Here is a 25,062-nt window from a genome sequence, read left to right as displayed (position 1 = left end):
GATATTCTGGTGGTAATTATGCAATTTCATGTTCAAAAACTTTATTTTCTAACAATGCTATAGACACAATAACATCTTGTAGAATTTTCATGTAAATTGGAAATTTATTAAATTAATAAGTAAATTTATGCAATTAGCAGAGAAATTCATTCCGCTTTGGGGAAGAAAGAGTTAAATGTTTCATTCGAAAAATTTTCTGTTTTAAAGGTAGCCTCAAAGATTTATCTGTGTCCTATTTCAGTATCTCTGGAGATTGACTGGCCCAATTGCTAACACTAGCAATATTTCAAATATTTACGTTCAGCACATAACGAGTAGCCCATTTGCAGACCCCTGTTATAAAAGAATTCAGAAGAGCCGTATCACCTTTAGTACGTCCTGTAGAGAAATTTGCTTACTTATATACCAAATACATCCTAACATCTGAAATCCCTAATATATGTAAGTAAACAAACAAAAAAGATGAAAGAAGATAAATTAAATAATTATAAATCACATTTCCTTCTCAAGACATATTATGCATTCGAAGCTCTTCATTCTTTGTTAAGTGTTTAGAAATGTATTATCTAAAGTATATTGGGTTTTGTTTAACGAATACATGAATTTACTTTTGATAAAATTAACTATAGGTACTTATAATAAATGCCTTGATTTTGCCTTTATTTGTCAAATTCTAGAAGAAAAGAAAGGGGCATAGTAATTTCAGAAAAAAAATGTCACTACATTCTGATTTACATTTTGTCATCTGAGTATAAAATATGTTTATAAATATACATATAGAAAGTATTCATCAATGAAGAGTTCCGCTCGTGGCGCCATCTTTTAGAAAGTTTGGGAAATATTTACTACTTGTAATAATGATTTTAAATGTCAAGGTTACTACTATGAGCCTGGTATGTTTCTCCGCTGCTATTGAAAGTTAAAATACTCACAATACTTGTGTTATCTCTGTTAGCTTTGAAGTACCGATAAAAAGTTATATTTCCTTGAATGACTGAAATTGCGACAGTAAAACGAAATAGCCAAAAGAGCCTTGTTTTTGGAATTTAAATCTGACATTTTCGAGATTGATCTTTAATATCGAAAAAAAGAGTCTTCGAATGTATTACATAAACCAAAAAATATTGCGTATCTCCTAATCAATCAACTATCATTTATCAGACGAACAGTTATTTCTTTTTCTTTTGGCGTCAGCTTATTCTGTTATTTTTCTTTTTAAAAAATCTTTTTAAAAAATAAAAACTTCTAACCAGTGTTTTTTTTTTATTTCTCTTTTTATCTGTCATTTCTTTAAGAATCTCAGTAAAACCTTATATGTTTTGAAAAAATAAAATCCATTTATGGCTTAAATATATTTTTAACTTTTTCTTCTTCCAATGGAATAGCAAACCGTTTCAGAAAAAAGAAACTTCATAACGGCAATTCTCAGGTGCTATTTATCAAGGAAATTTTTAAAAGGATAATTGTAAGCTCTATTTTGGTGAATATATTTTTATTTATTAAATTTTATAGACATATGATTAATCTTATGCATTTGACACACGTGGCTATTCTATTCAGTATTACACAAAAGTGTTCTGAAAAATTTCAAGTACTGCTAACGATGTTCGTAACGTATGTTTGTGTTATTAGTTATAACTAACAGAATGTTTTTGAAGTGCCATTGTTTTTAAACACATATTTTCTATAATCTGTTTATCACACAAAAAATGCAATGTTCTATGGAGCAAAACATTGAACTTATAACGAATGATTTGGCACAATTTATTCATTTATTCAAAATTTTGTACTAATTATTCATTAGAAAAGATTTTCAGAATTGCTGTTAGATTTTTAATTACTCCAAAATTAAACGAACTGTTGATAGGTATTCTCAAATGCTGCGAATCATGTTATTGTATTAACATATTATCACACAAAATCTACTTTTATACCATTATAAAAAAATTAGCTTTCCAATTATCTGAATTTTTTTCTGTATAGCGTTATTCTCTAATTTTAATAAAAAATTGGAAATTTATTTAAAAAAAATTATAACAATGCGTTTCATTGTTGTAATGGAGTTCAGTCAATTTTAATGATTCCTCAAAACTTCCACATATGTCCTTTCATCAGTTTTAAAGTTATGGTAAAAATTTACATCAACAGACATTACTTAAAAAAAAGATTTTCCATTTTTGCTTTCAGTTACTAAATAATATTTGAAAACTGATATTCTTCCTGTAAATTGTATGAATCGTTAAGCACAAAATGCAACAGCTGATTCAATCAAGCCAGATGAAGCATGCCCAAAATCTTTGTAATTTAAGAAGAATTTCGAGTTCATTCTGATGTTGAATACCTATTTTTTTTATATCGAAACCCATCAGTGACGAAAAATCAAAATAACTAAGAATCAATGTTCTGGCATAAGCCTTTTCCTTTCTACCTATGGATGAAATGAAACTTTTACAGAGATACGTCACGAGTTAAAAAAAAAAGTAAAGGAAAAGCCTTTTTACAAAAACTACTCTGAATAGTTTAATTTTTTCCATGTTCTCATTCCATGAAAACAAAATTTAACGGAGTTAATCATCTATCAATTAATCATTCTGTAGGTATTAAAAATCACAGAAATTTTAATACCTACAGAATGTTTTAGAAGACACACATGCATTCAAAAACGAAATATAAATTTTGCCGGGTTTACACTCGGCCAGCTATAAAACAAACAGTACCTAACGCATGCTTAGAAAGGCTGAAAAATGCTGTTCTGTCGATGACAAGTAATTGTCCTGACGGGACAACAACATGCAGCTGTATTGTATTTTTTTCTTATTACGCATGCGTTTGTAAAATTTGGCGGGTTCTTTTTTTGGCATGAAAAAATTGATCACTTATTGTAGATTAATTCCGACATATTTTGTTCTTTGTTCCTATTATGAGAGGTTGTGTTCTTTTTTCTTTTCATTTTATTCGCCATTTTTAGGTATGTTGAACTTTATTTTTATTTTATCATGTTTCTTTGCTTAAATATACATCATTTTAATACAATAAGCAATGAAAAAGAAAAATTCAGGGACGCCAAAACGGCAATTTGTAGCCAAGCATGGAATATCTATCTTATGAAATTGAGGCAAACATAAATCAGTTCCTTTCTGCGCATGCGCTGCCTCTTGGCCGTCTTATAATTGGCTGAGTGTAAACCCGGTGATAACAAATAGAAAATATTTGTAATGCCACTTCTTCAATGAATAAATGAAAGATTTTTTTTTTTAACATTTATGAGTTTAAATTTCGTGTAAATATAATTATCATTTTCTTCGGACTTTTTCTGTAATATTCAGATATAAACAAAAAATATATATAAAATATATCAGTATTTCATGTTTTTTTTAGCTAAAATTTACAAAAAATTTAATTATTCTAATCGTGAGATAAATATTAAAAAGGACTTTTGTATTTATTGGTGTAAGCAAATTTAGTAAATTTGTTTATCCGTTGAAAAATATTATTGACATTTTATTATGTTTTCGAGATTAGTTACGATAGTTCAGAAAATGACGGAAAACAATGAACCAGATTTTGTGAAATATGAAGAAGTACTATTACCTGATGAACCAGTTCCCGAATCCAGACCTGGGGTTAGTAAAATTTGATATTACTAAAAAGATATGATACGGCAGTGAAGGATTTTTAATAATGCCATAATTATTATCCAAATAGGAACATCATTTCAATGCGTGAAATAATATTTTAGTGAAGAAAATATGCTTTTAATGAATTTTCAAGTAAAAAATTGATTCATGTGCAGTATTTGTGGATTAAAATTAAGTAATACTAATAACTTAAAACTTAGTTCTCAAGACTTCATGTCCATAAGTTTTTCAATTATGTTTGTATCTTAAAGAGTCAAATACAGCCGAAGTATAGACAACAACACCAGCTAGATTGTTCTCTCTTTAAACTCTCTCGTATCCTTCAATATATGGCGGATTTTATGTTGATCTTCGTAGTTGTCAAGAAAGTTGAATGTGAGTTTTGGAGCAATAATTCTTTAATTTGACGTCTTGATTTAAAATTTGATAAAGATTTACAATTTTAGCTTCAAGACTTTGTATCAGTTACATTTATCTACGCTGTTGCATTTTTGAGTTGTTAAATTAATATATAGACAAATACGTAGATAAATAAGCAGTCAGCCAAAAAAGGATTTTTAAAATTTGATAAAGATTTACAATTTTAGCTTCAAGACTTTGTATCAGTTACATTTATCTACGCTGTTGCATTTTTGAGTTGTTAAATTAATATATAGACAAATACGTAGATAAATAAGCAGTCAGCCAAAAAAGGATTTTTAAAATTTGATAAAGATTTACAATTTTAGCTTCAAGACTTTGTATCAGTTACATTTATCTACGCTGTTGCATTTTTGAGTTGTTAAATTAATATATAGACAAATACGTAGATAAATAAGCAGTCAGCCAAAAAAGGATTTTTAAAATTTGATAAAGATTTACAATTTTAGCTTCAAGACTTTGTATCAGTTACATTTATCTACGCTGTTGCATTTTTGAGTTGTTAAATTAATATATAGACAAATACGTAGATAAATAAGCAGTCAGCCAAAAAAGGATTTTTAAAATTTGATAAAGATTTACAATTTTAGCTTCAAGACTTTGTATCAGTTACATTTATCTACGCTGTTGCATTTTTGAGTTGTTAAATTAATATATAGACAAATACGTAGATAAATAAGCAGTCAGCCAGAAAAGGATTTTTAAAATTTGATAAAGATTTACAATTTTAGCTTCAAGACTTTGTATCAGTTACATTTATCTACGCTGTTGCATTTTTGAGTTGTTAAATTAATATATAGACAAATACGTAGATAAATAAGCAGTCAGCCAAAAAAGGATTTGGCATGACATTTCATGCAATAATTCCAATTCGCATGATTAAATTATATGCCACATTTTATTGATCAAGATAATTGCTTTTCTTTATCTCTGTTAGTTTCTCTAGTTTATTTAGATAGTCTTTTCGTTTCTCTATTCTATTAATTTCTTCATGAACAATAGAACACAGATTTCTCAGTGATGGATTTGAACCAGTTTTGATGTATAGACCAAATATCAAATTTCATTTTCTGCCTGAGTTTGTTGCTGAGTTTTCTTGTTCGCAGACAGAGAAGTGACATAATTCCAAATCTTTTTCAGGACTCTTTATAAATCTGAAATATAACAAAACCTCAAAATGTTGATAAGTTTTTGAACGGTTGTATCATTTCTTATATTAGTATTTTATAAAGAAAAAAATAATCAAGGACTAAAATAATTTATTAAAGACTTTCTATAAGACAATACAGAGTGTAAAATATTGGAGAAAATTGTTTTTTCTAAATACTAAATTTTCTCTAATACATAGGGAGTGGCTATTTAGTAACCACTTTAAAAAAAGGCTATCCCTTAGCAAACCTAACGGAGTTATAATAATCTGAAAGACAATATTGTACCAGAATAACACTCGCATACTCTTAAAGCAAGGTTCTCAAATTTTTACATCCCATGATCACTTTTCAAGAAAAGGTCAACGAAAGAAGTCTCCCTCCCCCCCCCATTTTTTTTAATACTCCTTAATAAACATACTATTCCAGAGAACACCTTGCATACCATTGGTGTGCATAAGTTACAAAATATTATTCTTTCGATGAATGTAACATTTTTACTGAATCTATGGTCTTGACAAGTTTTGTGTTGATTAACAATGGTTTTAAATGCTATGATAGAATTCACATTCATTCATCAAAACTTTTAATCGTATGCTTTTACCAGTCATCAATTCCATGGTAAGATTTACACTTCCAGTTTTCTTTCATAATGTATATATATATTTTTTAATTTACAGTAAACTGATTCAAATGAATTCATGTTTTTCGATCATATTAATTAAAAATATGAAAAAATTATGTATTCCATAAATCATTTAACAATCTAAAAAAAATTAATAATCTTGGTCGACGAAGACGGTTAGTTAGACTAAAGATACGAATATAAAACAAAATACTTTTTCTTTACATAGGTAACCATATTAGCTCGAAATATAGGTAAAGTATGTGTAGAATGAATGTACATTCTCAAATGTACATTCACAATTGTATCCCAAATGAGAAATGAAAAATTTTGAACTAAGTTCTCAACAGCAATGTATTTGATATTCAATGTTTATAGAGTAGTTTAAAACGTGTACGTGCAATTCATTTTAAATTTATATAATCAATAAACAATTGAAATTTTAACCAACACTCATTAAAATAATGTATATGAAAAAAGCCAGTATTAAATGACAATTTACAGTATTTTGCTGATATAACATTTGCTAAATTGATTAAAAAAATTTCCGGTCTAATACTCGAAGTATGATCTGAAGTCATCTGCTATACACATACAAAAAAAGTGGATATTTTCAACACTAGAAAGCGCGGGAATTACTCTTAAATGTCTGCCGGTGTCGTTTCGACATCGCGATATAAAATGTATAAAATAATTGTAATAACTAGATAATTGCAGGACTACTGTTCAGTAGGGTTTAGTTTTAAGACTTTTTAATATTATTTCATGTAATTATCATATATCATGACTCTTTATATAATACAAAATTGTAACGAAACAAATTTTTGTGAGAATGCAAGTTTTTTAATCATTATTTATCGTTTTTATGCATAATGTTTTGTGCATATCTCATTTGCAATAGATGCAGTTAAATTAAATTTTTCCCAATAACGAGCGATAAATAATCCAACAGTTGCTTGCTGAAACGTCACATTTCGAACCTCAAATCTGCCAGGAACATTACCATTGTGCAGTATCCATTCTGTGCCATCCCTAGGCGACATATATATCAGGATTCACTGGACTGTTATCAATTTCATCTGCTCTTTCTTCAGATTTATCGCAGTCACTTTCACGCAATCTTATGCCTTCATTGGAATCTGAATTAGAACAAGACAGTTCACTACCATCCGATTCATTCTCAGAAAGCTCTCGCAACAAATTAGCAATTTCATCAAAGCTTAGATCTTTTCTACAAGCCATTGTTTCAGGGTGTCTGCTCTGCACAAGGTTCGAAAATCGAATGAATATTTTTTAAGAGCAGATACGCAAATGCTGTGTAACGAAACACTTAAACACAACAATTTTAGAATAATTGATTCATTTCAGCTATGATCTCAATAACACTGCATTCTAGGTCAAACAAATGTGCGATAATACTTTGAGAAATTTGTTTTACTTAGTGAAATATCGCTTGTTGAAAGACGGCTATTTATGATGATAAATTGTTTTTGTGTCATAACGACACCAGCGGACGTTCTAGGTATATTTAGTTGTAAAATATCTCCTAATTAACCTAGACCATAAAACTCTTTCTGTGTATTCACAATGGAAAATGATTAAAAGACACAAAAAGTTTTCAAATTCCCTACTAAAAGGTGGAAAGGACTAAACTGGCTCCGGTGTCCAATCGATAAACTAAACAGGCTCCCGTGCCCAATCGACACCGACGAACGTTCTAGTGTTAAAAAGTGTGTGCGTCTTCAGGCTCATCGCCTCTTTACTTAGGCGGAAATTAATCATTAAAATGAATATTAAAAAATAATTTAAAACAAGTTTTAAAGAACAAGCAAATTAATCTGGGTACCTTTATTTTCATTCTAAAAATTAATATTTGCAATTCTGTTTACAAAGATGTTGCCATTCTCAAAACATAAACTTTATATCATGTTCAACAAAGAACATAATTTGTGCTCGGTGACTACATTGCTCGTGGCAGCAGCTGTAAAAAAGTTCAAGGAAACAGTCTTAAGTTCATACAATGGATAGTTTACATTTGACTGAAGCCATTTGAAAATAAGTAGTAAGCTTAATATCTGTGCCAAATGCGTTTGTGTTTAATGTATACAGATTGTGGTAATTAAAGATAAAAAAACACGACAATTCAATTTACCTCATCGTATCAATACTTTTTTAAGTTTTAATATTAGCGAAAATATTTTTTTCTGTTTATAATTAATAAAATTTTATCTAAGAATGCCTATCAAAAAATCTTACATATCATAGATAGTAAAAAAATAATTGTTATTATTATAGAATATTGAGCGACATAAATTGAAAATACCCGGTGACATAACGCAGGCGAAAAACAATATTTCTAGCAAATAGATAGTTTCCTTACGGAGAGGCACAAGAGAAAATACCGTAGAAAACACCCTTTTTTTTTATGTGGGATTTATCAGTAACGAGTGACAGATTCATTCACCAAGAAACGAGATTAATAGTAATTGCATTTCATACTTACAACACTCATTTCTCTAATTCGTAGACTTCAAAAGAAGATTCGGATTCATCAACAGAATCTGATGAAGAAGAAGATAAAGAAATTCCCATGGAGACTGGCGATGTGGAAGGCGGCCTGGATGATCCCGAAAGAGCGGAAGCTGTCCGCAGAGAAACTATAGAGCGAATTCTAGATTACACCTTCATTCCGAGGTATTTTAAGCCTTATCACCTCCCTCATCTTTACTTTCTGATATACAAAATATAGAGAAACTGCTGTAATTCTCAAAAAATTTGAACTAGAGATTTTGACGAATCACTACATTTTAGACCTCTTTGTGTTCGTAAACACATTTTTAGCATTATGTCTATCTTTCCATTTGAGATAAGGATAACTCGAAAATCCTTTGATTTAGACTCATAAAATTTAGCTTGCTGTCTTTACACCAAATTTGTAGATTTCTATCATATTTTAAAGAAAATCAGAAGAAGTCTGTCTGCCCGAATTTCGAATATAAGTACAACATGAAAAGAACTAAACGAATAAAATGTGTTGCACAGATTTAATAAATATAGAATCAAATCTAACGAGGATCGTCTCGTGACCGTCTATAGGTCTATACTTTCAGAAACATGTAAGCGTAATAGCTCAAAAACGCAATGACTTAAATATATCAAAATTTTTCTTCGATTTTATAATTACAAGCGAACATCTGTGCCAAATTTCTTGTTTCAATCTGTTCATAAAAATGTTTCTAAAACACAAATTTGATTCTCGCATACATTAACATATGCCAGGATTAATCGCCAAAACGTTCGCCAAGAATAACTTGATAATTTCTCTAAAAATGCAAAATTAGTGCTAAAGGTAAATATTTCTTAACTATTGTACGCCATCCAAGGAACGGGCCGCGGTGGCCTGGTGGTAAGGTCTCGGCTTCGGAACCGGAGGGTTTTCAAGTTCGAGACCCGATTCCACTGAAGAACCGTCGTGTAAGGGGGTCTGTTGCACGTTAAATCCGTCATGACCGAACGTCCTCCCGCTGGTGTGGTGTGGCGTGGAGAAGGGGGTGCCAGCTCAGGTGTCGTCCTCGTCATCTGACCGTGGTTCAAAATGACGAGGTCCGTCCCAAAATAGCCCTAGTGTTGCTTCAAACGGGACGTTAATATAACTAAACCAAACCAAACCAGCCATCCAAGGTGCTCTCTTTGTAACATCTTTATTCTAGATTACACGAGAACAATTTTGTGAAGATCATTCCATTTGGCTTCTTATTTCCTTATATGCTTCTCTGTCCCATTACCATCAAGACAGAAACATAAAACATTTTTAAAAGCACTGCGAAGCATCATGTACTCTTCTTGATTTCTGTGTTACATCCAGGAAGGAATGGTAGTGAGGATTGGTTTTAGAACATTGTGGTTATAAGTTTGATACTGCATTCCACATGCCATGGCTTAGTTTAAGTTAAATCTGATATTGAGAATTAAATATCCATCCTCTAAGTGACCTGGAATTTTAGAAAGGGAGGAGCGTGCAGCCTCAGATATCGTTCTTGTAGTTTGAAAAATCAGTCCTCATGTTGCTTGAAAATGGGGAGATAAAGTTATCAAATTAGTGAAAAAGTGATAATAGCCATTTTTTTTTTCTTCTCTCTCTCTGAAATAATATGTTGCTGTGGCATCACCAAATGTAAAAGAGTATTTATTTGAACATCAAACAGAAATCATGAATTCCGGGTTTCAGAAACAGATTTTAGGAGAAAAAAGAACAAATTAACATCAAATACAACTCATGAATTTCGGATTTTTTAATTGATCATGTAATTTAATTTACATTTTGAATAAACAATATGTGATTATGCAAAACGACATGTACGACCATGAAATAGAAGTTAAAAATGATACTAATTACTTCTGTGATTAAAAGAATCAAGATGACAAATAATATGGGTAGCAAACGGCTCTCTGAGGTCGTCTTCTCCATTTGACCAGGATTTAATAACACGAGAACATCCCAAAACAGTCAGACCTCTCGTAGCTTTAATTGAGATCGAACACAAATTAAAATAAGTGAAAAACCCCGCTTCCACATATTGTAGAATGCATCGAGGACCGATAGATGGCAGCAGGTGTTGAGAAATAAAACGGAAGCTTCGAGACTTTTATATAATAAAAGTTTCTCCGGTCTGCAAAAATATAGTACATTAAACACAATTAAGATTAGTGGATAAAATATGCTATTTCATAATCAAATAGTCTTATTTGCATTTGGTCAAAACTATTAAATGATATGTTAAAGATATATCGGCATTAAAATTCGATAAAGTTGGAAATTTTGAATATTTTTTTTGCATAGAATATTTACCCGATTTCGAAGACAGAAATTCTTTATTGGTATAAAAGAACAATAAATCGAAAAAATAATTGAAATTGCCATGAAATTCTTTATATCTCTAAAAAGAAAATTCGTCTTAAACGTGAAGGTTATACCAGATTTCTTTCTAGCGAAATCACTTTATATAAAATTTATTTATGCTATCAATAATCTTATTATAAATAATTAAAATTGTGTGTGTGTGTGAATCTAATTTAAACTTAATTAACTTCCTAATTTTTTAGCTAAATTCAGCCCGTATCAAAGTTATTCTAAGATAGTCTCTTATTTCCTGATCACATTCCACTTTTTCTATTTAATTATTCAAAAGAAGCTTTGTAAAATGCTTTAGTTAGCGGTTCCCACGTTCCAAGTGAAAGAAGAGAAATTGCTGATCTAAACAAATTCTTTTTTAAAAGATCCCTGTGTTTCCCTTGCTTGTGATTGACATATGTCAGAAATCCCTATCAGAATCTTAATAGTATATTAGCACTGTGAAAAAATATTTTCCTATCGATATCCCATGTTATATAAGACCAGGGATAATTTATTTCAGTTTTCTCTAGCCTAATCTGTTCCTGGGAGCGGACGTGCTTTATATACGTCTCTTGTAAATAAATTATGCCTTCCCGGGATGGATTAAAGCGAATTTAAAAATGCAAAGTGTCTTCATGTCTTCGAAACTACCTTCTGATTTAAGAAAATATGCGCTCTCTCTCTCTCTCTCTCACACACACACACACACACACACATACAAACACATACAAACACACACACACAAACACACACACGCACGCACGCACGCACTTAAATAAAAAGGTGGAAATTGAATAAGAGAATATATATATATATATACGCACACACATGTAATTGAATACATATGTAGGTATATATGTAAGTATATTTTAGCAGTTGTGGGATTGAAGAGAAAATACTTTTGAAAATTTTAATTTCGCTTTATTTTATTTCGGGAGGTATAATTTTCATACAAAGAATAAGCAATGCATAGTCTACATCGTGATGCAAGAACAAAAGAGACACAAATTTTTCCCTTCAGTGATTTTAATATGAAAACAGTCGACAGTTCTCTAGAGCGTGTGTTAAAAATAATTAAATAAAAAAGTGGGAATTGAATCAGGGAATAAGAGAACATTTTAGAATGATGTTAATATGCACTAAATTAAGATAAAAATCAGGAAATCATTTAAATTAGATATAATTATACATATATACCATAAATACCGGACAAAATTGATTTCGACACTTATTTCATACTAGCCGCCTTTGACGACCAGCCGGTTCACTAGTATTACCGCTCGCTACAATTTTCAATTAAATATTTTAAGTAACTTGTCTCTTAATAGCTTCTCAAACAAAACATTTTTAATCTTCAAATTTTGATAGTCATACCAAACTTATACTGTTGTTTAGATCGTTTCGTTCAATTTACTATATATATTTTGCTAATTTGTTGTCATTTCCGGTAAAACTTCAACTTTAATTTAAAGTGGAAATGCTGAAATTGCAATTAATGTAAAGATATTTTTTAATGAAACCAAGCGTTTTATTTTATTTATCATTTTTGTTGTTATTTATTAATTATTATTATTATTATTGAATATGTGTACTGCAAACAGAATCGTTCGGTATTTAAGTCTTATGTGAACTACAAAATATTTTTCATAATTTGCGTAATATCTCAAAGAATAATTCAACAAAAATTTCTCAGATTCAGCATAAAATTCAGTTTTTAGTTTTGCTTTCAAAAGGATTGAAATGAAATCAATAATAATATTTTGTTCCTGCCTATAAATATATTTCAAAAATTATGAAGTCTAAATTTTATGCAGTAAGGTATCATATTCTGAGAAATATTCTGGACACACCAAATTTTAAATAAATGAATGAATGTTTCTATTTCCCACGATTAACTAAGACTGATTTATGAAGTTTTGAATGTTAAGAATTTAGAAAAACTCAACAATTTCATAATCTTAGGCCAATTAATCTTGAGAAACCTGCGCGCTGATTGGCGTATTTTCTTTAAAACAATCGATGGAAAATCTAAAATTATCCCATTTTTTTTTTTTTTTTGAATAGTGATATTTAAATTTTTATAAATCAGTCAGTTTAAGTGATTGATTATGTTGATTGGAAATTAATTCTTTATTTAAAATATTAGTGTTTTAAGAACATTTTGTTAAACGTGATTTCCACAGCAGAAGCTTTATGTAAAATCAAAAATTCGTTATATATTAGAGTATTTATTGGATCAAGCTATATAAAATATAATCATTTTTCATTTAGACCATTTTAACAGATCTGTTCTATTACTAAAGGTTTACAAATTGGCAGTGTGGCCCTGATTTGAATGGATATCCTGTTCATATTAAACAACACTTGCCTTAAAATAAAACTGATTTATTGGATTAATAATACAAATAGTGTAAAAGATCATAAACTAATTTTTCTTGAATTTATTTTTTAGAAAAAAATATTTCATATTTGTTTTATTTCCTACAGACACGTGACGAAAATTATATTTTTGTAGATTATATTTCCAAAAAGATTTAATTTATTTTAAAATGGAGCTTTAATCGATGTGATGGCAACACTTTGAAAAAAGCTAATTTTTTTCCCATGAATGCGAAACGTGCTCGTGCAGCTTAAATTTTATTTTTATTTTGTACGAAAAAAATTGTTGAAAAATATAGTTAAATTATTTATTTAAAAATTAATTAAAAATAGAAATTTAATTTTAAGGTTAAAACATTGATATCATTTAAAAGATAAATTTTTGATCTTTAACTTGATGTAAAAATCTTTCTTGTGCGGTAGTATTTTCGGAAGTTATAGCAGAAACACGCTAAAATTTCGATTATTTTTTAAATAAATAAAATTTTAATCAAAAATTCGAAAAAATAACCCCAAGGTGCACATTCCCGGCCACCAAGGTATACACGTGCCACATTTCGTAGCTGTTGGTCGAACGGTCTGGCCTGTAGAGCGCCAACACACACACACACATTGAGCTTTATTATAAGTATAGATTTCCTGAAATAGAGATTTTTTTCATAACCTCAAATATTTCTATGGTATTTATTGATTTCTTTTAATTAATAGTACTTTTAAAATTAATCTTACATTTACAAAGTCTGGGAGTACGTATTCAGTTTGGTGACTTTTATGAAACGAAAGAGTCTAACAAATAGATCATTCAGCTGAATATAGCCCGAATCTAGGGCAAATAAGAAGAGACGAGAACCATGGCTTTGTATTCAACATCAAAGGAGAATATTAATAGATAGGGGAGAAAGATGGAATTTGTCTATTCATATGTATTTTTAAACTGAGTCTAATTAAATAGTGCTTAGATGCCTTTTTATTCTATGCACGAAGAAAACGTTAGCAGAATAAAAAGAATCCTGCATATCAGTTTCTCCTGAATTTACACAATTTCTTATAAATTTTTACGTATTTGCATGCATTTCGAAAAATGTATTGGAATTTGGATATAAATCTCATTTAAGATAATCAATTTACGGAAGTAGTTATGGGAAGGGATAAAAAATAAACACCCTTAAAAAATATAAATTTTAACATAAAACTGTGTTTACTCAAAATGACAAAAAAATTTCTAATATTTCATTTCTTAAATTAATTTCTGTAAAATAAATTAATTTATGCAATGAATCAAATCGGTAAGCAAATTTCGGATTTATCAACATTTAATAATATCAGTTAAGAATATCAAATCCAAAATTTATAAAATGGTTAATGGCTCATTGCATAATCGTACTTAATACAGTATTGCATCAGATGAAGTGAAAACAATTATCGGAAATCAGACTCTGTAAAAATTAATATGATTTTGTTTGGTTTAAAAGTTATGGAAACATTTAAAATGGGGGGAAAAATCAACCAGCTAAATTGAAATGATGCGATTTGGATGATTCGTATTTAGTAAATTAATGCCTCTCGAATAGTAGGAGCTTAATAAGAAAAGTTTTTCAAAAATAAAATTAGATTTTTAGAACTAAAAATTAATTGAAATCCTAATTCTTTTATTTAATAATTTCGAAGCATACCAATTTAAAATTCAACAAATAAGGCTTTTTACTGACTGAATTTTATTTTCTAAAATAATGATTTCCCCAATTTCCATAAATTTTTAAAAATATTTTTAAAAACGCAATATTTTGCAACATTTTCATATTGTTCTAGTACGCTCATTTTGCTTTTATACACACATAGATTTCAAAAATATTTGAAAAAAATTGTATGCAATTTAATACCATTGTATAAATAAGAGTATATTTCTGTAATAAATTTTAAATAAAGTAGACAAATCAATCTTAAGACATAGTATTATTAAAACGACCCATTTTTAATTCCTTGTCGATAGATGGCAGCACAATACTAAGAAAATTAGCCATGCTTGTTCGTGAGTATATCTGGTATTTTAAAAACAGGTAACACCTCATTTGCTCCGAAACGAAGTTAATAATCATAACTTTTATTGAAACCGATTAAAGCAAAATAAATTTCTTCTTTTTATGTGTTTAGAATTTATTTAGAGAAAACTCCATTCTCCTAAAAGTTGAAAACTAATTTTTATTTTTAGATTAAATCAGTTGGGAATCCCAGATTTTAGTTGGGTTCCAGTTAAAAGGATTTGTATCATCATGACATTTCCAATTTTTAATATAGTAAACGAATAATTTTTTAAAAATCCATTATCATAAATTCATATTTTAGGGCCTTAAGCAAACTGAAAAAATTCTAAGTAATATTTTAAAGACATATATATGATGATATAGGAATCAAAGTTATTTTTTTTATTAAATGTTACAACAAAATACCATAACATTAAGTATTAAACTGAATAAATTAGAAAATGACAGTAAATTACGAGATAATATTCATACGACGGTTCTTTTGGCATAACTTATTGTTTAGCTAAGTTTAGTTATTTTAACGTCCCGTTTTAAAGCAACAATAGGGCTATTTTAGGACGGACCTTATCATTTTGAACCTCGGTCAGATCAAGACACCTGAGTTGGCCCACCCCCTCTCTACACCACGCCAACCAGCGGCAGGACGTTTGGTCTGGACGGTTTAAAGTGCACCAGACGCGCTTACACGACAGTTCTTCGGTGGAATCGGGTCTCGAACCTGAAAACTTCCGGTTCTCAAGCCGGGACCTTCTCAGCAGGCCCCCACGGCCATGTGGCACAACTTATTAACTTATTGATCACTTTATTAATATTTATATCTATACTGTAATATCTATTCGAAATTGCCTGAGCGATGTCCATTTTCTTCTTTTATGTTTCTAAATGCATCTTCAGTCTTTTTAAGATACTTTAACTCCTCTTTGGAAGTGCTGCTGTCTCTCTTATTTACTATAACTTTCCTGAAATACTCATGTTTGTTGGGAAACAACTCGTTTTCCACATTAGCATTTTGGTAATCGACAATTTGATATAGAATATTCATTCATTGATTCTTTTCATAATAAATATTACTTGTTCATTAGTGATGAAAGTACCATTTTTCAAGATATTTGTCATAAAATAGTCCAGTATATTGAAATCATTACTGTTAAAATTGGGAAAGAATGGCTCAAAGCGAGCAACTGCATTCTTTTCTGATGTTTGTCCAACAATTGATCATGAAGCATTTAGGCATGTCTGGAGGGGGTGGCCAAATCCAAATCATTACTTTCGCCAGTGTCTATTTAACAAAATGCTGTTGTTAAATACGAATTCGTTTACAAAAAGGAAAACCATACATTTTACAATAGAATGGATCCAAGTAATACAGTGGCACCACAATCAGTCTAATAACTATTCTCACCCGTACTTTCTAGAAGAAAAAAGAAAATCATTGTAGAGTCAAGCCTTCCTTGTTGGACATATTTTCTATAAATACATTTATTTTTAATCAGGGAGAAATTCACCGATCATCTTAAAAAAAAAAAATCTTATTTCTTCGTTATATGAAGTAGATTTATTGGAAGGAGACATCAGAAACAATTTCTGATGTTTCTGAACCTAAATGAAAAATTTAATAATTCATTAAATAACCGTGATAATTTAATAATAATAAGTAATTCAAATTCTCATAAAATCATTCTCAATTACAATAAATGTTATTTCTAGTTATATTCTGTAATGGAAATTACGAAATTTGGCTAATCGATAATGCTAAATTCTCGAATATCAAATCTCAGGACATATAAATCGAAATAATTTTATTTTATATCTTCACTCACTTGACAATAAGAACCACAAAGGATGCTTCAGTGAAAATATGATAAAATCCCAATGAAATGTTGATTTAATAAAATCATAATGAAATAACCAGACGAAAAGAACTTTTCTGTCCGTGTCAAAGGCTGCAACTATGAGTGGAATTTTACGAAAACGAAAAAAATCTTCAAGCACACACACACAAGCGCACACGTACACACACACACACATACACAATGCCACTTGATTTTTAAAAATGAGTATGAGATTTTAAAAGAATTTTTAAAAAAATGGAAAAATGGAAGCCCTATCCCCATAGCACTCACCTTCTATGCATTAAGTACTATTTCAATGGATGGAGACCATATGTAGGAAGTATTAAATTCCTCACACTCCCAAAATACAAATCCCATCGTTTTTATCTTCTAGTATGTGAAGTAAAGAAGAAGTGTTGTGATCGTAAAGAATTCGAACTCTAGACTTTGAGGAATCTCCACGTTTTAGACTTCCCAGAGTGCGAAAAACACATTGTAGGGAAGTGTCTGTCTGAGGCAAAAATAACTGAAAAACACTTTGAGCTAGATGAATGACATTTGGCATATGATCTTTATACCAAATGTGTAGATTTCTATTCAATTTTTAGTAAAATCTGTTCAGTGGAAGTCTGTCTGTCCGTCTACTCTAAAAAAAGTTAACGCTATAACTACTAAACGAAAATAGCTAGATGGATACAATTTGGTACACATATTTAACTTCTATTTATAAACACCATGAAATATCAAGCCAAGCCTAAAAAAAGGTTGAACATATGTAGATCTGCAAGTTCAGAAACATATATAAACCCGATAACTCAAATATGCAATGAATTAAATGCCAAATTTGATACGTGATTTTTTTACAACAAATGTAGCTTTGTGTAAATTTTTTGTTGATATAGTTTGGAAAAAAAGCGTCTAAAACAAAAATTTGATTTCCGTTTATTGTCAACCATACATAGAGATTAATTGCCAAAAAACTCGCCAAAGAACGACACGACAGATTCGGTAAAAATGCTAAAGATTACTTTTTCGTGACTATAGTACGCCAATACCATACAAGGCTTTCTCTGGGATAACACTATAATAGTGAGTAGGTGGGAAAGCTTTGAGGAGACAGTATCGTCTTCGGATGAGATTCTACGCGTTTTGGAAATTCGTGGAGTGGGCAATTCAGGCATCAATTTTGTTATCAATTTAATCCACGTAAGAGTTCATATAATACTTGAGATATTTATATATTAGGCCTAGTTTTCGCAGGGAACAACAATATCTATGAAAGACTGTATTTAATTTATGTTTAAAATAGGATAATTAATTCATGTGCATTACACAGCAAATTAATTAGCTTTCTTGAAATTGGATAAATGTGTTATTTTTAATAAAATTATTTTTATTTTAATAAAAATAATTTAGTTTTAATAAAATAATTATTATTTAATAAATTTATTATAAATGATATTATTTTTAATATTTATTTTTAATAAAATATTAAAATTTATTATTAAAATATTATTAAAGTATAAAATTTATTATTAAAATATTATTAAAGTATAAAATTTATTATTAAAATATAAAATTTATTATTAAAATATAAAATTTTATTTATTTTTAATAAAAAACTATTACGAAAATGATAATTTTTTTTAGTGAGAAACGGCCAATTTTATGAAATTGTCTAATCTATTCACTTTGCCCAAGTAGTGATTATACCAGTGATTTCTGGTATAACATGCCCTGCAGAAATCTATATATATATATAACGCGCATGGCACCGAAATCGCACCTATTATTTTCGAAAGGCAACAGACAAATATAAATTAAGAATTTCATACTGCTTTACTGAATGCTTTTGTAGCGTCTTCTATGTTTTCTCCTCATCTTATTTTTAATTTTTTTAAATTTTTGTAAGATGGCAACATAGGTTATTGTTTTGGTAAAAATAAACGAGTTGTCTTCTTTTTTTCTTAAGTCATCATGTCATCTAATTTTGTTCATTTAAAGAGTTAAAAGTTTATTACAAGTAAAAGATTAACATAGCCGGTGTCTTGGCATAGGGGGAGCGCGTCTTCCCTGTGATCTGGGTGTCCTGCGTTCGAGTCCCGGTTTGGGCATGGTTGTTCTATCTGTGAGATGTGTGAATGTGTCCCCCCCTGCAAAAAGGGGTTGTGCAAGCGAATGAGTGATGCTTGAGTAGCAAAGTCGTAATCTTGGCCATAGTTGGCGCTACTATAAAAACAAGAGACACTCCCCCACCGGCTTGGCAAGTGCCATAAGAAACAACACCAACAACAGAAGCAAACAGATTAACTTAAAATATCCACTTCACTTTCACAGATACGTTAAACTGAACGTTTCTCGTAGTTAATGAATGGAGGTGCAAACTGTAATCCAAAATGTTCTGAAAAAGGTTCGCCGTGTCATCAAAAATTCCACTCAGTCAGAGAAAAAAAATACACAAAAGAAATAAAAAATAGACTTCACACAGAACGATTCATCGAGATCAAAAATACACCTAACCGTAGCCAGATGGCTAATCGCTGTGACTGAACTAGGGCAATTGGTTTTCATATCTTCCACAGAATTATATAAATAAAAATTATTTTTACCTTACCTAACGACTAACAAAATTGCCTTTTTAATAATATAAATTTCTTGATGTCATTAATGATATCAATTTCTACTTGATTTGAATAATATTTTTAGTCCAATTTCATAAAGTGTTTTTAAATGTTAATCTGGAATAAAAACTCTTCCATCAAAACATTCAGTCGCATGGTTTGATTCATTGCATAATCGGATTTTAATTTATTCGTAATATACACACTTTTTTATTTGTGGTAAATTGATTCAAGTGAATTCAAGTTTCTCTGCCATATAAAATAACAAGGTCAATTCTTCAAAAATATGTATATGCCTTCTATACTAAATATTTTATATCCTAAAGGGTCAATAGTCTGAGCGAACGCTCAAAATAATTTTAATAATAATTAACTGAATTATCTTCGACTGCACAGAAAAATTGAAAAGAACGGGAAAATGTATCTCCAGCGTCTGTCTCGCCAACCCGTTTCCAGAGAAGACGTCATCGAAGTGAGCAAGAAATTTGAAAACTGCCTGAGGGAGAGAGAAGTGAAGATGTCCGGTTTCTGCCCCCTTAGAAGAGAACTTTACGATTTACTATTCAGTAAGTGTTGCTTTGTTTAATTCCGATAAATTATCTGTCTGAGTATCCTCGTGAAACAAATTCATCACCTATGATATCACTTAGAGACAAGTATCCACAGAATCTTTATGTATATTAGCATGTTTAAAAGTGGAAACATTTTTGATATTTATAAAACTTGAATTTTTTTTTAAATAAGATAACATTAAACTTTTTTATATAATAACTTTCAGACTTTTCAATATATATAAGCGAATACCGTTAATGAAGCTAATGCAATCAAAAGCTAGAAAATAGCCACCTGGCATCTGCAGCGCTGCTCAGAGGACATTTGCAGCACCACTTAGCGGACAATGCAGCATATATGCTGAGGAAACCTCAACCCTTAATTCTGCTTTCAGCGGCCTGTGAATGAGCATGTATCCCCCCCCCCACGAGTACATTTCTTTCTTTTCTTTTTAATTAATTTATTCTTTTGTAATTATTCTATGTAATGTTTGTGCGTAATTAATTTTATTTGGAAGTGCACTTAGCTTCTTCTCTACTTGGATTTTGTCAGTTACTGAATTTTTAACTAACTGATTGCACATAGCTACATTAAGAGTTTCGTCGTAGTTTAACCCTTTCTAAGGCCGTGGGAAGTATGATTCCCACCAAATTTATCAATCGTTATATGAATTTATGTAGGTTGGCATCAGTTCTGACAAATTTTTTTAGAAAAACAGAAACTTAGATGCTTCAATTCTTTATCTGACACAAAATGATGTGTCTTGATTTGATACTTAATTATTAATTAACCAAATTAATTAATTATTCAAATTAAATTTATCTAATAAGCTAAATGAATCAATTTTCTTATTCTAATTTTAAGCCTAAAAATATTTTAACATAATATGACTAGAAAAAAAGGGCCCTTTAAAGGGTAAAGACATTTATTAAATAAATATTTTAAATTCTCTCTACTTTAATTTATTATTAATCAAGGTTTTTTTTTATGAATTGGAATTATGAATGAATTTGAATTTTAAATGAATTAATATCTATTAAATATAAATTTTTCTTAAGATAATTACCTTAAATGCTTAAATTTTAATGTTTAATATTAATTTAAATATTTAAATTTACAAATACATCAAAAACGTATTATTTATTGTGCATATCACACTATTTTAGATTTATAAATAATTTATAAATTAAATAATCACAATTGTAGAAAAATTCTTGATTGTAACAACGATAATTTTGAATTTTGCTCAGTATTTTTAGCTTTAGTTTTAGAATAGAATATATCCTGCCCATGTCCTAATGTTTAATCTTTCCTGCTGCGAATTAAATTGCCACGTATTTGAAAACAGACACAGAAATATATACGCTAAGCAATCCTTGTCATTTTAATTTCGAAACTTTGAAAGGAAATTAATATATTCGGTTTATATAATCTCAAAAGTACATGTAGAGTTCAAATTATGTGAACGAAATAGGCACTCAAATTACTTAAAACCATGATGCTGTTTCTGTCTGATTCGATTAGTTTGACATGATCTAGAATTACTATTATTCATTAGAAGGAATCCGTAATTTATTGCATCATCCCAGAGGATTCGAAGATATTGCCTCGATATGTAAGGCGTTAAAAATTCTCCCATGTTCACATGCAAGTCGTTGTGAATTCCCGAAGATATTATAACATATTATAGAAGATAGAAGATATTATCACGTTATTCAGACTAGCAGAAATTATTCAAAGCGGTTTTAATTACAATTTATTAGTTATGTTCGACCGAAAATATGAGGAAAATGAATTTCTTAAGTGATTTACACTCGCATGTATAGAGTATAGACATAAACATCGAGTAGAGTTCGATAACATCGAAAATTTAGATTACATCCGTTTTATATTGTAATAGTAGTTTTTCGATACTATCGATAGTTTTCTCCAGGACAATATAATCGATTGCCATATTTTAGTTCGCAATTTTGAAATTATAGATAGTTTTCTTTTCCGTTCCATTATCGGTTGTTCATAATATTGCTTCTATTTTTTAGTAGATTTTGCATTGGGGCAACGAAAATGCTGTCATTCATAATACCACATTATAAATTGATACAGTTTTGCATATTTTAAATTTTATTTAATTAATTTTGGGCAAAATAACTTTATTAGCCGCCTTTGGCAAACCTAATGGTCTACCGGGATTAATAGTCGATTTAATTTTAATTAAACATTTTTACGTAACTTGGTATTAATAGCGTCCTCAGCAAAATAGCTGTAATTTTCAAATTTTGATAGTCATATAACTCATACTATTTTAGAAATTTTACATCTTTCTGTTTATTCGATTATGCATTCCTCTAATTTTCATAATTTACCCTTAAATTTGAATACTTGAAACAGTTGTGATTAAACTTCAAATAATATAGACACTTTTGCTGAATTCAAACATGTTCTTTTTTTTAAATCTGAGTATAGAATATAGAATCGTTCAGCATTGAAGTTTTAAGTGTACTTAAGATATTTCCTATACTTTTTGCAATATTCCAAAGAATCATTCAATAAAAATTTCTCTGAATCCACATAAAATTCAGTTTATTACATTAGGAAAGATTTATTAAATATAGCACATAGTAATGGAGGTGTGTATGAAAATTTAAAATTTGTAATTCATCAGAACATTTATTGAATCAAACTGTATAAAATGTAATTCAGTTTTTCATTTAGATAATATTTCCTATTAGATATAAATGATTTAGAAAGTAGCTGTTTAGCTACGCTTAGAATGGATATCCTATATATGTGAACCAAGTTTGCCTTAAGCAATACAGAATTACTTAATAATATAGATTATCTTTCCTAATTTAATAAGCACAGAAAACTTTTTTTTTGCATTTATTTTTCAGAAAATATTATATTTCAATTCATGCAAACACATTACACATATAACCCTTTTCTTGGTTTAGTTTGCAGTAAAAGTCAACTTAATCTTTTAATGTGAGCTTCAGTCATCGGAACAGCACACATTGATAAAAGCTAATTTTTTTATGCACGCTTAACGTGTTCATGCAAGTTAAATTTTATATTTATTTTATGTGATATAAATTGGTGGAAAATATGCTTAAAATATTTATAAGAATTGATTAAAAGTAGAAAAAAAGATATCACTTAAAACATATGTTTTCAAATTCAGAATGATGCAAGAATCATTCAATCAGTATTTTTGTGCTGAAATATTTATGGAAGTTATTGAGTGAGAAAACCAAAGATTCGCTTCATTTTTAATTAATTAAAATTTTAGATAAAATTATAAAATTTCAAAAAAACGATAACATTTGTTTCGAGTTGCATAATCTTACTATCCAAATTATATGTATACTCGGTTAGGTAGTTCTAGGTCAAACGGTTTAGCTTGTAAAGCCTCAATACACACGAGTACACCCATCTTTTTACCCACTAAAGTTCTTTGTGCTATGTTTAATAGCTCTAGGTCAAACGGTTTGGCCTATGAAGGACTAACACACACAAACACATTCATCTTTATTACAAGTAAAAAAAGAAAACCGATATTATCGATAATTCAGGGCACTGTTTGTGAAAGCTATCGATTGCATTATCCATATCAATGTTCACGGAACATTAGAGCGCATACTGTTGATAGCCCCTTTTTCAATCTATGCGTTGTTCTGCACAATTGAGTTCAGACTTTCTCCGAATATAGCTTCAGGGGGCATTTACAATCAGGCCTTGAAAGCGAAAACCGTTTCGGACTTCCATAGCCAACATTATTACTGCTTTTACTAAGAAGAAAAAAAAGTTTTAAACGAGCGGCGATACATGGTGGTATTAAACGATTTTAGAAATGTGCTGGAAGCTACGGATTTGTAGCAATAGTTAAAAAAGAATTATCAAGTTAATTCTATAGCTATTCAGTCTTCATTAAAATTTTCTTTCACAAAAAAGCACTGCACTGATTTTATTTTGATATTTTAAAGTAACAATAGCAAAATATATATAATTCTATGCTATTAAAATAAACTTTATTTCTAAAACTTCGAATGCGATGTTGTCTATTGCTAATAAATTTCGAGAAAAAAATCACTAAATGCTTCATTCAATTAATTATACTTAATTACCGTTCCAAGAACATTAAGTATTCCACAGTGATAACTAGGCGATCATTTATATTTGTTAATCTATGCTTTTCATAACCTGGCTACGAATCAAAAACTCAATTCCGTGTTAAAAATGGCGTGATATGTAATAGGAATTAAAATTTGAATTGAAAACATTATTTATGTAATATATGTTTAATTTATAATAATAAATAAAAATACTCCATCATTAATTATTCCTTTAATTATGAACTAACTATCCTATTTAATTCATTCCACGTTTCTAGTGAAGGGGTAAAGGGAGGCCTAGTGAAGGGTAAGGGCATTCGAGGGTTAAAGAGCTTGTAAAGTCTCGAGATTTAAAACAAGTTATCTCTGAATGAATTGGAAAGCTAATCATTGAATTAATTGGAAAACATTATGCATTCAATATCAAAAGTTTTGAATAAATTTGAAACTTTAACAAACACTTATGTTTACCATGATGCAAGCTTTGTTTTTGAACTTTTTAAAAAAGTTGTGGACTTTAAATATTTGTAAACAATATAGAAGAGCCATTGCAGACAAGAATAATTCGCCTAAATGAAGAAAGGGTCTTTATCTGATATTCATTTGTCCACTATTCAATTGTCTATGCAACAGCTTAAATCCTCACAATGATGTATTTTTATGATTTTACATCAATATCGCTGCGGTGTTCTTCTTTCTGCTTAGATGAACTGATCCGAGAGTCGACGATCGAGTGCGCCGAACGGGGGTCCCTGCTGCTGAGGGTGCGAGACGAGTTCCACATGACGATGGATGCTTACGA

At 29.6% G+C, this 25,062-nt stretch overlaps 1 protein-coding gene across 1 annotated transcript; it reads left to right on the top strand.

The window, feature by feature from the left end:
* Positions 1-3,539: 3,539 nt before the first annotated feature.
* LOC129971283 (33 kDa inner dynein arm light chain, axonemal-like) lies at positions 3,540-23,655 on the top strand. The gene is made up of 4 exons (XM_056084903.1): positions 3,540-3,623; positions 8,359-8,525; positions 19,996-20,165; positions 23,621-23,655. The coding sequence occupies exons 1-4, from the start codon at positions 3,540-3,542 to the stop codon at positions 23,653-23,655; spliced, it is 456 nt and encodes a 151-aa protein (XP_055940878.1).
* The last annotated feature ends 1,407 nt before the right edge of the window (positions 23,656-25,062 follow it).

Source organism: Argiope bruennichi, chromosome 6 (genome assembly GCF_947563725.1).
Source record: "Argiope bruennichi chromosome 6, qqArgBrue1.1, whole genome shotgun sequence".
NCBI classification, from domain to species: Eukaryota; Metazoa; Arthropoda; class Arachnida; order Araneae; family Araneidae; genus Argiope; species Argiope bruennichi.
This window is presented reverse-complemented; position numbering and strand designations above follow the sequence as displayed.